This window comes from Cotesia typhae, unplaced genomic scaffold (genome assembly GCF_013202065.1).
Source record: "Cotesia typhae breed Kobodo isofemale line unplaced genomic scaffold, CoteBio_Ctyphae contig_33, whole genome shotgun sequence".
Taxonomy (NCBI): Eukaryota; Metazoa; Arthropoda; class Insecta; order Hymenoptera; family Braconidae; genus Cotesia; species Cotesia typhae.
In genome coordinates, this window is record NW_027423741.1 from 305,316 (window position 1) to 320,035 (window position 14,720).

Below are 14,720 nucleotides of genomic sequence, written 5' to 3' on the forward strand. Positions count from 1 at the left end.
AATAATGAATAATTAAATTAAATAGAGGTAGAAATTTTTAATCATGAAGAGGATAAAACTTATCTTCTTTTGTTTTTTTAAAAAAAAGTTTTTTTTATTTTGATTACTAATTATTATTACGATCAACACGAGTTGACAATAAAAATAATAAATATTTATTTGATGAATGAATTAACAGATAATATCATAAAGATATGATGAATTGTGGTTATTAAAACAGAAGTTGAAAAAAAAAAAAAAAAAAAAAAAAAAAAAAGGGATTGAGTCAAGCTTTAGTATATTACAGCTTAGCGTATAAGAATTGAAATAAAAACTGGCTTGATCTGGACTTGACTGGATTCATTCAGATTCCGAGACGGATTGTAGTCTTAGAAATTAATTGCCTAATTTGGCTTGATTGAAACTAATTATTTTTAGGGCCAGCATTTCTATTCATCACAATCTGGAGACGTACAACTAATCCGCAGATAGTGATCACCATAAACCGCGTGGAAATGTACCACTAAAACCAATAAATCTTGTCTTCGTTAGATGTTGTATTGTTTAAAATGATCCTAGAATTTAAAATTACTTATAAAAGTAATGAATCACAAGAAGATATACAAAATTTCTGAAGACCTGAATGAACTACTATTAAACCAAAAAAACTATTTTGTTTATAAATCAAGTTAATTTTTCTATCAGTCCATATTAATTTCATTACATTAGTAGGAATTGAAAAAAAAAAATAAAGATTGACATATACAAAATATAACCATTTTTATGAAAATATATATTTTAATGAGTAATAAAATTTTTCACAATTTCAACAAACCATTAAATTTTTCAATCATAAGTATAACAATATTATTAAAATACTACACATAGATTAACCTAAGAATACTAAATTGACCAATTTTGTTTAAAATTTATAATTGTGATTTAAGTACTACATGAGGTATCATACGCACATTAATAAAATTCGTTAGAGTAACTGACCATTATTGTCATTATACAAGATTAAGATGTCCTAATAGTTTTAGGCATTAATTACAATATACAAAGCACCAGTATGTTTATATTAACGTACTAGACATTTGCCTCAAGGCTAAAGCAATTCAATTAAAGAAATTATAATAAAAAAACAAAACGATTATCATTAAGGAAAACAACATTATTTTTCACAATACTATCCAGATTTTAGATAAAACTGGTGTTAAAATTATTGAGATAATTTAAAAGAAATACAGAAAAATAGGCTCTGTACTTCTGTACTTTGATGAAAAACAATAATTAATAAAAATGTATAATTATAACAGAAAACGTAAAAAACTTATATTATTGTGGAAGTCTATGATAAAATTAAATTACATGTGCGTGGTAGCAGTATTACATCGCGTTTTATTTTTAAATTCATATTTATGTGCAGTCAGTCCATTATCAGTCTGAAGCCTCTTACGAATGCGCTTGGCTATAAAAGGAAAGAAGAGATCTGGGTTAATATTTTTCGGACTCTCAAATCCGAAGAATTGAGACAAGTTACTCGTGACCAAGCCTATGACAATAGTTATAAAAAAACCGATCGGTCCTATCCACATATAAGAAATTCGGTAAAGATACAAAAATTTAGATTTGTCGGGAATAGGAGGATGTAAATATTCTTGTAGAGTTATATGTTCCATTTCGAGTTTTTTGTAAAGAAAAGACCGCGTTTCATTGCTGCAGCCTTCAATGGAAACAGGTAATCCCTGCGCAACTGGACGAGGACTACCGAATGATATCCACAGTGAAAACATAAGGGATAGTGCTGAACCAAGGACAGCACCGCGTTGATTTGCTGACTCAAATAACATACCAAGGGTAAACAAACCCAAGAGTGGCCCACCAACAGCGGCGAATATTGTTAAACTTGTCTGAAATTTAATAAAATTTATGTTAATTTAATTATTTTAAATAAATAAATTATTTTCAAATATTACGTAATAAATCTCACTTGAAGAATATTTTTAAAATGTTGAGCAATTACAGCAAGAGCTATACATAAAAATCCAGTTATGAATGCCAAAAATTTTCCCAATAACAATGATGTTGACGGTGATAATTGTTTTTTTGTACATTTTGAGTATAACGGTTTTACATAATCTTCTAAAGTAATAGCGGCAAGAGAATTTAATGCTGCTGATATGGTACTTAATCCTGCACTAAATACACCTATATAATAATAAAAATTTTATTATTATTGCTTCATGCCAGATAGAAAGATAAAATATATTTATATATTTATATAATAATAATAAAAAAAAAAAAAAAAAAAACTTACCGGCGACAATTAAACCAGGTAAGCCCGGAATTGCAGACATTGAGTTCATAACATAGTATGGCAGTAACATATCTGATTTATCTATTTTTTTGACAGTCTTAGGATCGCATTTAAAATACTTTGAATATATAGCTAATCCAGATAAACTCGTTGCTAAATTAAGAATTATGAGAATAGGTAAACAAAACCACATTGCTAGTTGTGCTTTTTTTAAACTCCTAATAATAATAATAATAATATAATTGTTTAAAAATAATGGGATAGTTAAAATTAATTAAAAGAAATATTTTTATCTTTTAGAATTAGTAAAAAATAAAAATAATCATTAGATAACAAAAGTAAATGAATAATTGTTTTGATAAGTGATAATTATCAGCGACACAATGACATCGTAGGATCAAATATTTTTTTGATAACTTTTTTTTTTTTTAATTCATGCAGTTAAATGAATTAAAGAATTATATAAAATTACCTGACTGTTAAAAATCGTTGAACTTGAACTTGATTTACCGCGTAAAGTGATAAAAATGTACACATACCTCCTATTATTTGAGTCCACCACGTGTGACGTTCGGTAGGATCAATAGAGAAGCTGCAAACCGTGAAAACATTTGAATTAAATTATAAAATAAAATAAATGAATAGTAAATAAATAAAAGGTGAAATTACTTTAACAAATCTATTCGACCTCCTTGATTTGCAATCTCAAATATTGCACCGAGGCCACCAGCTGAATAAGTAGCCACGGCAATTACACCGATCAACGAAGTAAACATCAAAACCGCTTGAAAAATATCTGTTATTAATACAGCCTTTATCCCTCCGATACTTGAATAAAAAGCGCAAGTTAATCCAACTGATAGAATACTTGTCATTCTTGTTAAGCCAGTTGTTGTTTCAAAAGCCAATGCCGGTGCGTAGAGTACAACACCGGAGTATAATAACATTTGGAGCCATACAACGAAGCTTGCCAATAATCTTGCGTGTATTCCAAAACGTTTTTCTAAGTACTTTTAACAGAATAAGTTTGTTGTTTTATTTATAAATCTCAAAATTTATTCTAATTATTCTGTTTATCAACCATAAATTAAATAAAAATTTATATATGTTATACCTCATAAGTACTTGTCGCTTGTAATTTATAAAACACCGGCAAAAATGCATAGCAAATAATTGGTGTAGATATAATGTAATTAATATTAATAATAATAAAGTGAGTTCCATAATCGTAACTTTCAGATGACATTCCTAGAAGTGTTATTGCAGACATAAACGATACCATTAAGCAAATACCAATTGCTATCGGTCCCATTGATCTGTTTGCTGAAAAATATTCCTGAAATTTTATAAGTCAGTTATTGATTGTTAATTTAAAAAAAAAAAAAAAAAAAAAAAAAAAAAAAAAAAAACCGTATCAATAAATCTGTTTACTAAATAAAAGCTGGCTTTGTTTGATATATTTTTATGAGTTGTAACAAATCAATTTATTTATTAATGGCTATTACTGTAAGACCATAAAGTGACTGTTATATTCATAAAAATTTTTCGTATGTAATTAATGTAAAAAACCTCGGATGTTTTTTGTCTATCTCCGGCGAACCGATAATAAATTCCAATTCCAACACTAATAGCTATTGTTAATGTGATAACCAGGTAATCACCCCATTCCAATACTTTGGCTGTCTCCATGGTTAATGATTCTCTGAAATTGAATAATTATAAATTTTAGCTATTGTTACATTTTATAAAAAATTTCAAAAAATTACATGTACAAATTTTTTAACAATTTATTTATTTATTTAAAACAAAAAAATGTAAGCTGTCAGTTGATTTTAAATGACTAAATTTATAATTCTAAAAATAGTTGAAATTAAAATGATTTTCTGAATTATAAATAAAATAAAATAAATGTTTAAATTTGATAAATACATACATACAATAAAATTATAAAAACAACATTACCATGCAAAATTTAGATGCAGCTCGAATAGACATCCAGTGTGCAATAATATCTAACCATTCTAACTATGTTTACTATTGATGATATTAGATTAGATTAGATTTTTTTTCACTCTGGGGAAGTTTCTCATTCGGCCGCTATGCTTAGTAGTGAGGTGTCTATGTGTTCTGTGGTTTCTAAAGTCGTCTAGAGATGTCGCAGTCTGCTTGAATTTAAATTTAAACGTAAAAGTTGCGTCAGACCAAAATTAGTTTATACTACTTAACTGTAGAACTCAATTAAGTTTTTGTCAGAATATATTTTTAAATTATTAGTTTAGAGTTTTATTGACAAGTGGGACTAGTAGTCTAAGAGCAGGAGGAAAGAATGAAAAACAAGATTAAATTGTAAATAGAAATATATGAATAAGAATAAAATTACGAAGCAAACATGTGAAGCAAAAAAATTATCTGTCTTATCGATTGATGTAACATAAAAAGCACCATCTGTGTGGATCGTGAATATTAGGTCTTGGTTAAAGTTGTCAGTCGTCATGTCGTTATGATGACTCGATCACTCGACCGTGAGACTGATTGTGACAATTTACTAAAGTCGGGGTCGTGGTATTGGAGTATTGAAGAATTAGTCAAGCCAGGTACATTACACGTTCTACGTTGTCTCTGTCGTGGTCAATTTAATAACATTAGACAGTGCAATACTGTGAAGTAAATAGCTGTGTTGTTACTATATACAACAAACTTTACTATCAAGAGTTATATATTAGTCCTATCAAGTAAGTACTCATATCAAATTAATTATAATTAATAATTTCATTGATATTTATTCTTTATTATAATTTTTTTGGGTCATTAATAATTTCACTTTTCACACACGTAAGCATTTTTCAATTGGTTTATAGCATCGAGAAGTATAGGGCTAGATTGATGATTTCTACCTAACTGTAAATCTATATAATTGGTTGATCAAAGTTTATAAATTTATATCTAAATATAAATTAATTGTTTTAGATTGAATTTAATCTAATCTAACCGAATTAAATTTACTTTAGTTTCATCACAATCAGATATTAATTGAATTTATTTATTACAGAATGGCTGACAGTCCTAGCTCAGGGTCTACCGACAGCTCACATCAAGTCGAAAAGGGCTGGGGAGCATTGAAACAACATGTACTTGCTAATAAAATCAATGCTGGACTTTGGGCCACTAGAGTATTTACTATTTTATTTACCATTGGATATTTAATTCCAGTCTTCGGGTAATTATTTAGTTATACTAATTAATAATTTATTTATTGATCTCTGAGATCACTGAATAATTTATTTTGTTCTGTTTTATTTATAGAAATTCGTATAATGCTTATTACAAAGTATTAATGAGTGCTGCTGCTACCAGCGCACTTAGATTACATCAAAGAGTCCCGGTGGTTCGACTTAACATGCAATTTATTGAAGATTTACTCATGGAGGATTCGTGTCACTACTTATTATACTCCATAATATTTTTATACGTATCACCTGTGACAAGTATCCTTTTGACTTTAAATCATGGCAATTATGATGAGCGATGACTAAGCTCATAAGTTATTATAAATATTTTTTACAATGTCTGTCAATGATAACATTTATTTAAAAAAAAAAAATATTAATACTGCTGCTTAGCTTATTTCGATTCATTCGTAATAATTTAACTAATTACTCCAATGAGTCGTAAAATTTTAATTTACGTAACGGTAAAAAAAAAAAAAAAAGAATATTTTCCTTAATTTTATTTATTAATTTAACAACAGTGGTGCTGATACCGGTTTTATTATTTGCAATTCTTCACGCAGCAAGTTATTCTCTGGCACTATTGGACGTAAGTCAGAAAAAAAATTTTTATTTATTAAATAATAAATAAAATTTTTTGTTTATCAAAATAATGATATATTGTGTAAGACGACAGACAAGTAGTTAAATAAATGACTTGCGATATTCCTTTTTTTAATAGACACTTGGGCAAAATAGCTGTTGGCCGGCTCGACTTATGATATCCCTGGTTGAGTTTCAATCGAGTAATATTTTACGACTTTGTGGATTATGTGAAATCATGATACTGCCGCTCACAATTATTCTAGTCTTTTCGTAAGTATATGTTATACATTATAAATAACAAAAATTAATAATTTCTATTATTGTAAATTATTAAATCTAATAATTAAATGACTTTGTTTAGTGGGCGTGCTGGTTTGCTAACTCCGTTTGTGTACTATCAATTTTTCAAAATGCGTTTATCATCACGAAGAAACCACTTCACACGCAACACCTTCCACGAATTGAGAAACGCTTTGAGTTTGTTGTCAATGCGACCATCAATGCCTGGTGTTGTCAGATGGTTGATAAACGTTCTGCTCAAAATCACCCAACAAATAACTCCGAACCCTGTTCCTCAGTAACCCTTTTTCATTTTCTGTGAGTTTAAATAATAATAATAATACTAACAACAACAACAACAACAACAACAACAACAACAACAACAACAACAACAACAACAACAACAACAACAACAACAACAATAATAATATATAAAATTTTTTTTTTTATTTATTTTGTTCTAAAACCTATTTACAAATGTAATTTTTATAATACAATCGTTCGATCAATTAAATCGACACAAATATTAATATATTGATACTAATTGAGAATTTATAAAATAATATTTAAACTATAAATAATAAATTTTAAGATTTAACAATTTTCGTATCATTTTTAATGACCACATATTAAAACTTTTATTTATAAATATTGTGGTTATTAATTTATGAGCATTTAAAAATTATAAATCTTAATTTTCAATTTATGAACAAACTCAAGCTCAATAATAATAATAATAATAATAATAATAATAATAATAATTATTATTATTATTATTATTATTATTATTATTATTATTATTATTATTATTATTATTATTATTATTATTATTATTTTAAGTTAATTTCTTTAATATAGTAAACAGCAAATTATTCTCAACTATTATTGCATTAAAAAATACATTTTTTATGGTAATTATAATGATTTATGTTATATTGCCATTTAAGTAATTAATTATTAAAATTTGGTGAAAAAAATGTAATTACATAATTTTTTAAACTTTTAGATTAGCAAATTTTATTATCATTCAAATTCAGTCTTATATATCTTATTTAGCAATACAATATTAATAATAACGAAAATACTTATAAATTATTGATGAAATTTTTTAGTATGTGTGACTGTTGAACTTTTGTGTACGTGTGTGTTGGTGTGTATTAATACTTGCAGTACCAAATATATTGTGAAACAACTTGATAAATTTTATTCACACTCACATATCGGTATGATCTTTATTTGATTAACTACAACTTTATTTAACATTTTTGGCACTTATGTTGACGACACTTGCTCTAAGGGAATATTACATTTTAATTATTATTATTAATATAAACTATGAGATTTAAGCACTTTGTCATCAATTTTTAAGTGTGTATGATATTATTAATAATTATTATTGTTTAAATGGTTAACTTGCGTTTTAAAATAATATAATGTTATAGTCGGTGGATGTTTCAATAAATTGTCAATAATTGTTTATTTCACTGTTAATTATTTAAAATATTTATATTTATAAAATTTTATGAATTTTAAAGAAAAATCAAGTTTATTATCGTTATCTATTAGATAAACTCCCTTTATTGCTATAAATTTAATTGATAATCTCGTTTAGGTATGTATTTTTAATAATATTTTACAACGTATATAATTTAGTAGTGCAGTGAAAATACTCGAGTTACTGCAAGACAGTATATATCTGCTCACAAGTTAAGTATAGTTTGGGAAGCCTTAGATTTACTTATATTAACAGAGGATCATGAATCCCATTCACGATGGAGTGGAGAACGGTAGCACTGTCTGTCTTTATGATAAGCCTTTGTTTTTTGGCTATACCCATTCGAGTGCCGTCATCAGACACAATTGATAATGATCTCAGATTATTTGAGACTTACATCTTGCGTTACAATAAATCTTACCGTCATGATCCGATCGAGTATGACAAAAGATTTAAACATTTTCAAGTAAGTCGCTCTATTGATTAATAACTACAAATAATAAATGAAATTAATTAAATTTTAATTGCTGACAGATTTCACTTCGAGGGATCGAGAAGATGAATAAATTAAGAACATCGCCGGAGAGTGCTTACTACGGGCCAACAAAGTACTCAGATTTGTCAGAGGATGAATTTATAAAGTTGGCATTACGTAAAGATTTATCAACCCGGGCTGAAAGACATCGAACTGACCGTTTTATGCGTAAAAAATATTCCACTGGCAAAGGTAATTTAATACGCTATGAGAGAGCGTTAAAAATACCACCGAGACTTGACTGGAGAACCAAGGGAGTTGTTACACCGGTTAAAAGTCAAGGAAATTGTGGAGCTTGTTGGGCTTACAGTACTGTCGAATGTATTGAATCGATGATTGCTATAAAAAATCATACACTTACATCCTACAGCATTCAGGAGGTAATTTTTTTATTTATCTATTCTAACGTTAAAAATTTCTGAGGCCAGAACTTACAAAGAGTCAACTTTTTAAAATATATTTTTTCTAAAATTGCAAGTTGATTCAATGGATAATAATTTAAGAAAAGTTTAAATTTGTTTTTATACGTAAAACTTGAGTTATAAACTTTAAATACGTTTTATTTAAAAGTTTTTTTTTTTTTTTTTTTTTTAACGGTGATTATTATATTTTAAAAACTATTTGACGGGTTGAAATAAAATTTATACAACATATTTTAGGTTGATTTAATTTTTTTTAACAATTTATATTTTTAAGTCTAGTAAATAAGTAAATTTTTTTTATTAATAGATGATTGATTGTGCTGGTAACAATAATTTTGGCTGTCAAGGAGGAGACATTTGCAGTCTACTGTCCTGGCTCGTAGACAATAAAGTATCTGTTTTAACAGAGTCTCTTTATCCAGTAACTGGAAAAACGGACACTTGTTTACTGGAGCGGTAAAACAATACAATTAATTAATTAATTCACTCACCTTGCAACTAATCCATTGATGGATTAATTTTTTTATTTTTAGATCAGCAAAATCAACAGTTCGAGTTACTGATTGTACATGTGATAGGTGAGTAAACTACTCCGTTTTTTCCATCTACTTTATATGCCGCGCGTCATATCTCAGATTACGACTTACGCAAAAGTTTAAATCAAGATTTTTTAATAATATCGATGAATAAATGCAGTGGGTGGTTATTTTGGTCTATAAAAATACTTTTAATGTTTTTTTAATCGTTTTATTGGTTTACGTATTGATTAGTAAGAAGTAATATTACGAAATTTAAAGTTTTAAAAAAATTTCAAACTTATAACTCACTTGGAAATTAAGATTTTGCAATATATTTTTTTATACATAGATCTATCAAGTTCAGTGAAACTACTGTTCAATATACGATTGGAAAAAAGTTATTAAGAATGTTGGGAACAGGTATTTTCACAGCCCATAATAAGTCGAGTCCTACTTTAAAAGCATTAGTGAAAAAACAAAAGTAATAAAGAGTCATATATATTTTTTTTTTAGCTTCATAAATACTGAAGATCAACTGCTGGATGTGTTAGTTAATCACGGACCAGTAGCAGTGGCAGTAAATGCTCTTACTTGGCAAAATTATTTAGGTGGAATAATACAATTTCACTGCGACGGTTCATTTAAAATGTTAAATCATGCAGTACAAATAGTAGGGTACGATAACACCGGAAAAATACCTTATTACATCGTTAGAAATTCATGGGGAACCCTGTTTGGCAATGATGGATATATTTATATAGCAATAGGAAATAATTTATGTGGTTGGTTCACTTTATATCTATCTACATATATTATTATCTTTATTTGTAAATTGAAATATTGATAATGATAAGATTAAAAAATATTATATTTTATTTTCAGGAATAGCAAATCAAGTATCATCTCTAAATGTTATATGGTAGCTTTAATTATGAATATAATAATAATAATAATATTTATTTAAATGATCTAGAATGAAAAAGATTGAATTTCTGTTGAGATTACTGGATTTAAAATAACTATTTGTACTTTTTATACACTTAAATATATTGTTAGAGAAGTTGAGAGATAGAAACCATAGTATTAAACATAAATGTTTACGAAGAAAATAAAACGCAATAACTTTAAGAGAACGTGGATTCACAAAAGTAGTAGTTAGACCTCAAGGCTTCTAAATATGAGCTTTTTTTGTTCCTCAGAGATTCTTCAACAGAACTTTCGGAAGCGTTCTGATCAGATACTTCGTCTTCATGCCCCAAATAGCCCAAGGCTATCGAGAGCTTTGTTTTCATCTGTTTTGTCAGCGGCGGAATTAGATTTCGCGGTATCAAGAACGTTGAGAGATTGAATAGATCAAGAAATACTTTGTATCTGTCACTGTAAAGTAATGTTATTCATATTTAATTATTATTTTTTTTAATTTTATCTTCTCTAAAGGATAATATCAACTGTTAACCTGAGAGTTGATTTAAGATAGTGGTAACCAGTAGAACCACCCGTTCCTAATTGCTGAGATCCAATCATTCTTTGAACCATAAGCACGTGGTTATCTAAAATGTCACGGTCATTAGTAATAATTAATATTATTATTATTATTATTATTATTATTATTATTATTATTATTATTATTATTATTATTATTATTATTATTATTATTATTATTATTATTATTATTATTATTATTATTATTATTATTATTATTATTATTATTATTATTATTATTATTATTATTATTATTATTATTATTATTATTATTATTATTATTATTATTATTATTATTATTATTATTATTATTATTATTATTATTATTATTATTATTATTATTATTATTATTATTATTATTATTATTATTATTATTATTATTATTATTATTATTATTATTATTATTATTATTATTATTATTATTATTATTATTATTATTATTATTATTATTATTATTATTATTATTATTATTATTATTATTATTATTATTATTATTATTATTATTATTATTATTATTATTATTATTATTATTATTATTATTATTATTATTATAGGTGTGGTGATTATTGATTATAATTAGATAATTGCCGATAATGGATGTAACTTACATCTCCATTTAGTAATTAACGAATCGATATCCATTAGAGCTGTAAGTATTTGATGAGGCTGACTAAATCGCGGTACATCACGATAAAGTGTTATCATAACAGCACCTTGGAGGGCTCGATAACTGAATCGTCTTTCGCCTCGTGATACCAGAGCATTGTGAAGAGACTGGTTGAATATTGATTCGAAGACAGCTTTCCTTGAAGCAACATTTGCTTTCATATGAGTACGTACACTCTCTTTCGCTTGTTTCTTTAAATTATATATAGTATATTAATCATGTGAAGCAATTATTATTTGCAAGTATTTTTATAAAAATTTGGATTTTACACTAATTGTGGTAAAATATCGGATTTATCATAAATAATTATTTTTTAATCAGTAATTGTTGAAATTAAAGTTACTTTTATAACACGTAAAAATTTAATAGCAAAATACTAAAAAATAAAAATTAATGACATTTTTATATTTTTGTTACGAAATTTAATGATTAAAAAAATTATTACCTGAGCAATCATCTCTTGTTCATCAAGCATCTGCTCGACAGCGGTCTGATACTTTCCCCAAAAGTTATAATCATTTTCCTCAAGTCCAGGTGTACGTGAAAGCCACTCTTGAACCAACTGGCTCAAACTTGGTTCGCACTCAGATTTTTTAATTGCCTCAATAGCCTCAGGATCATTTCCGAAAACTTTAGTATAGTTCTGATTATATCTAACTCGATGCTCTTGTTTAATTCCAAGTTTGTTTTCCAACAGGCGAAATTGTAGTGACTGAAAGCCGGATGCTGGTGATAAGTAATCACGAAAGTCCATAAAGTCCAGCGGTGTCATAGTCTCTAGGATAGTCACTTGATCCACTAAAAGCTTTCAAATAAAAACATAATTTATAAAAATCACTTTTTTTTTTTTTTTTTTTTTTTTTTTTTTTTTTTTCAGAGATTTCTTTTAATAATTAAATTAAAATTTTAAAGAAATTTGAATTGAGTGAAACATCAGACTGACAAAAATTAAAAATTGAAAATTTTTATACCGGGAAGAATATTTTATTCTCACGTTATCTCAAGTCCATTGACCTTAAGGTATTTAAACCACATCTTGTGGATTGTGGTTTCGTAAATATCACTATGGATTGTTTGCTAACTAAAAGTTGGCATACGTGTGGTAATACCTTTACAAAATATTATATTACTTACAGAGTATTGAATTTATTATTATTTCAATTTTTTACTTAAAGCAATAACTCTAATAACTGTTTTTATTTTACAGGTTTTAGACTCTACAAATTAGCAGGTGTCGAAGGAAAATCATTAGTTATTGATTGTATCTAACTCAAGTAGACGTCTTATACATAACATATAAGAAAACAAAAAGATTACAAGACCAGACAAACTAAGCCTTGACCCACTTGAATAGTTGCTTCTGTACGTAAAAACACAAGTAACAATAAAAAAGTAACGAATAGGATTTGTCGGGGGTGCTAATTCAATTACAACCCCTTTATAAAAACGCCACCGCAAATCCCATAACTAATTGGCTTGTCATCAGAGTTCATTCAACTCTTCAGAGCTGGTCTTCACTGTCAGTGTCATCTTTTTACTTGTTTGTTATGTCTTTTAATTAATTTATCGCACCTACTTTGAGTATAAGGACAATGCGGTTCAGCCTTTTGAGGATTTCTAATGTTTGCGACTCATCTAAGCGCAAATATTCCAATAATTTCTTATCGTTATCATAAGAATTGTCATTTTCGGCTTCTGAATTAAACAGTCTTCGAACAGAGTCGAGCTCGTAGATTATTTGTTTAAACCAAAGCTCGTAGGCTGTTAAAAAATTAATTTAATAAATAAAAAATAGAGTTTTATTGAAATAGTAATTTTTTGAAGGTACCTTGGTGAGTTACGATAAAAAGGTGCTCATCGTGAACTTCTTTTTTGTATTCTACACTAAGAAGTCGTTGTGCTGAGAGGATTTTATCGAGTCTTAGATATTCGCTGTAAAGAAGTCCTACACCTGGGCCGTCCGTTAATTGGTCGCCTATTTGGCTGATGTCTTCATACCTATAAAGTATTAGTTTTTTAATGATGCAATCGTTTGAACATTGTCATAATAATATTTTGTTCTTTAAAAAAAAAAAATTATTCTTATCATCTGAATTTAAAACGCGTGGCCTCAAGATTTGTTTACCTAAAACAAATTGTAGACTGCTTTAATCTAAAAACTATTGCATCAAATTGTTGGGTCAAAGTTTATCGTTTCATTTTTTCCGAATGATCTTATTTGTGTTTATGTTAGTCATTTCGTAATATTAAAAAAATTTTTAACTTCCCGTTATAAATATTAATCATTTTTAAAATTAGGAAGTCAGTTATTTAATTCCGATTTTTTAAAGTTGTACAAAGTGGTAGATTTTGAGAAATCTCAAAAATAAAATTTTCAAAAAAATTTTTTTAATGCTTAAATTTTAAACTACTATACAGCATTAAAAAATTTTAAAAGTATGTTCTGGTAAAAAAAATAGGATGGCCTGTAGGGAATTTGTATATTATTTTTTATGATAATAATAAATTGTTGTATTTATATATTTGAAAAGTACTTACATATCGTTTCCCAGAGGACAGGCCATTCTTTTTGAGTAAAAATTCAAAAAAATTATGATTAAATTTGTACGAAAATACTTATTGTAAGTAGTAAATGTAACTTATTATTATGACTGTGTGAATGGTTGTCAATCAATCATTTTAGGAAAGTACTTTAATAAAATATTACGACAGTCGCCTAGTAAGACAGCTGAGATTCAACTAAAGAATTGAGCAACTATAAATAAGGGCTCACTTTTATTTGTAACACGATAGACCGAACTGGCAGTGGGCAGTGTAGTAGTGCAGTCGAACGCGTTGTCCAATAGTGGTTTTAGCTGTAAAGTGGGAGTAAAGAGACTCTTGCACAAAAAGCGCGCAGAACTGATTGATCTTTTTTTTTCTTCGGCGTATGTAAACCGATAAGCAATTATTTATTTTAAATTTAAAATTTACCCGGTTTTGTTGGTACTTTGTCGAGTAGAAGCTCTGCGAGACATCTATCGGGATTTATCTGACGATTATTTTAATAAATTGTACGCCTCAAATATAGCGGATTGAATCTTTTGTAAATCCATTCAATTTGTTTTATAAAAATAGCCCTTTTTATATATATATATATATATATATATATATATATATATATATATATATATATATATATATATATATATATATATATATCAATTAACCA

General features: G+C 27.1%; 4 protein-coding genes and 1 long non-coding RNA gene across 9 annotated transcripts; 2 read left to right on the forward strand and 3 right to left on the reverse strand.

The window, feature by feature from the left end:
- Positions 1-751: 751 nt before the first annotated feature.
- LOC141526068 (putative sodium-dependent multivitamin transporter) lies at positions 752-4,403 on the reverse strand. Of its 3 annotated transcripts, none has more exons than XM_074240819.1 (8): positions 4,262-4,403; positions 3,869-4,001; positions 3,414-3,635; positions 2,969-3,309; positions 2,839-2,891; positions 2,300-2,452; positions 1,973-2,190; positions 752-1,892 (listed from the first exon to the last, which is right to left on the reverse strand). In XM_074240819.1, exons 2-8 carry the CDS (start codon positions 3,986-3,988, stop codon positions 1,347-1,349), a joined length of 1,653 nt encoding a protein of 550 aa, XP_074096920.1. In that variant the 5' UTR covers positions 3,989-4,001; positions 4,262-4,403; the 3' UTR covers positions 752-1,346. The 3 variants fall into 3 exon arrangements, with proteins under 3 accessions (XP_074096920.1, XP_074096919.1, XP_074096921.1); XM_074240818.1 differs by having other exon boundaries at positions 2,300-2,517; positions 2,772-2,891; XM_074240820.1 differs by lacking the exon at positions 4,262-4,403 and having other exon boundaries at positions 2,300-2,517; positions 2,772-2,891; positions 3,731-3,996.
- Positions 4,404-4,813: 410 nt separating this feature from the next.
- On the forward strand, positions 4,814-7,869 carry Kr-h2 (transmembrane protein 33-containing Krueppel homolog 2). Its single transcript, XM_074240911.1, has 6 exons — positions 4,814-5,031; positions 5,349-5,516; positions 5,603-5,784; positions 6,048-6,115; positions 6,248-6,381; positions 6,473-7,869. Exons 2-6 carry the CDS (start codon positions 5,350-5,352, stop codon positions 6,690-6,692), a joined length of 771 nt encoding a protein of 256 aa, XP_074097012.1. The 5' UTR covers positions 4,814-5,031; position 5,349; the 3' UTR covers positions 6,693-7,869.
- Positions 7,870-7,981: 112 nt separating this feature from the next.
- LOC141526114 (cathepsin O) lies at positions 7,982-10,378 on the forward strand. 3 transcript variants are annotated; one of them, XM_074240909.1, is made up of 6 exons: positions 7,997-8,351; positions 8,420-8,800; positions 9,150-9,298; positions 9,376-9,420; positions 9,874-10,142; positions 10,243-10,378. In XM_074240909.1, the coding sequence occupies exons 1-6, from the start codon at positions 8,163-8,165 to the stop codon at positions 10,281-10,283; spliced, it is 1,074 nt and encodes a 357-aa protein (XP_074097010.1). In that variant the 5' UTR covers positions 7,997-8,162; the 3' UTR covers positions 10,284-10,378. The 3 variants fall into 3 exon arrangements, with proteins under 3 accessions (XP_074097011.1, XP_074097010.1, XP_074097009.1); XM_074240910.1 differs by lacking the exon at positions 10,243-10,378 and having other exon boundaries at positions 7,982-8,351; positions 9,710-9,997; XM_074240908.1 differs by lacking the exon at positions 10,243-10,378 and having other exon boundaries at positions 9,874-10,232.
- On the reverse strand, positions 9,074-9,710 carry LOC141526117 (uncharacterized). Its single transcript, XR_012478962.1, has 2 exons — positions 9,334-9,710; positions 9,074-9,267 (listed from the first exon to the last, which is right to left on the reverse strand). It is a non-coding gene; the product is annotated as an uncharacterized LOC141526117 (long non-coding RNA).
- Positions 10,379-10,382: 4 nt separating the features above from the next.
- Positions 10,383-14,325, reverse strand: Vermilion (Tryptophan 2,3-dioxygenase vermilion). Its single transcript, XM_074240907.1, has 7 exons — positions 14,048-14,325; positions 13,338-13,507; positions 13,086-13,270; positions 11,955-12,314; positions 11,451-11,700; positions 10,817-10,910; positions 10,383-10,737 (listed from the first exon to the last, which is right to left on the reverse strand). The coding sequence occupies exons 1-7, from the start codon at positions 14,071-14,073 to the stop codon at positions 10,485-10,487; spliced, it is 1,338 nt and encodes a 445-aa protein (XP_074097008.1). The 5' UTR covers positions 14,074-14,325; the 3' UTR covers positions 10,383-10,484.
- Positions 14,326-14,720: the final 395 nt, after the last annotated feature.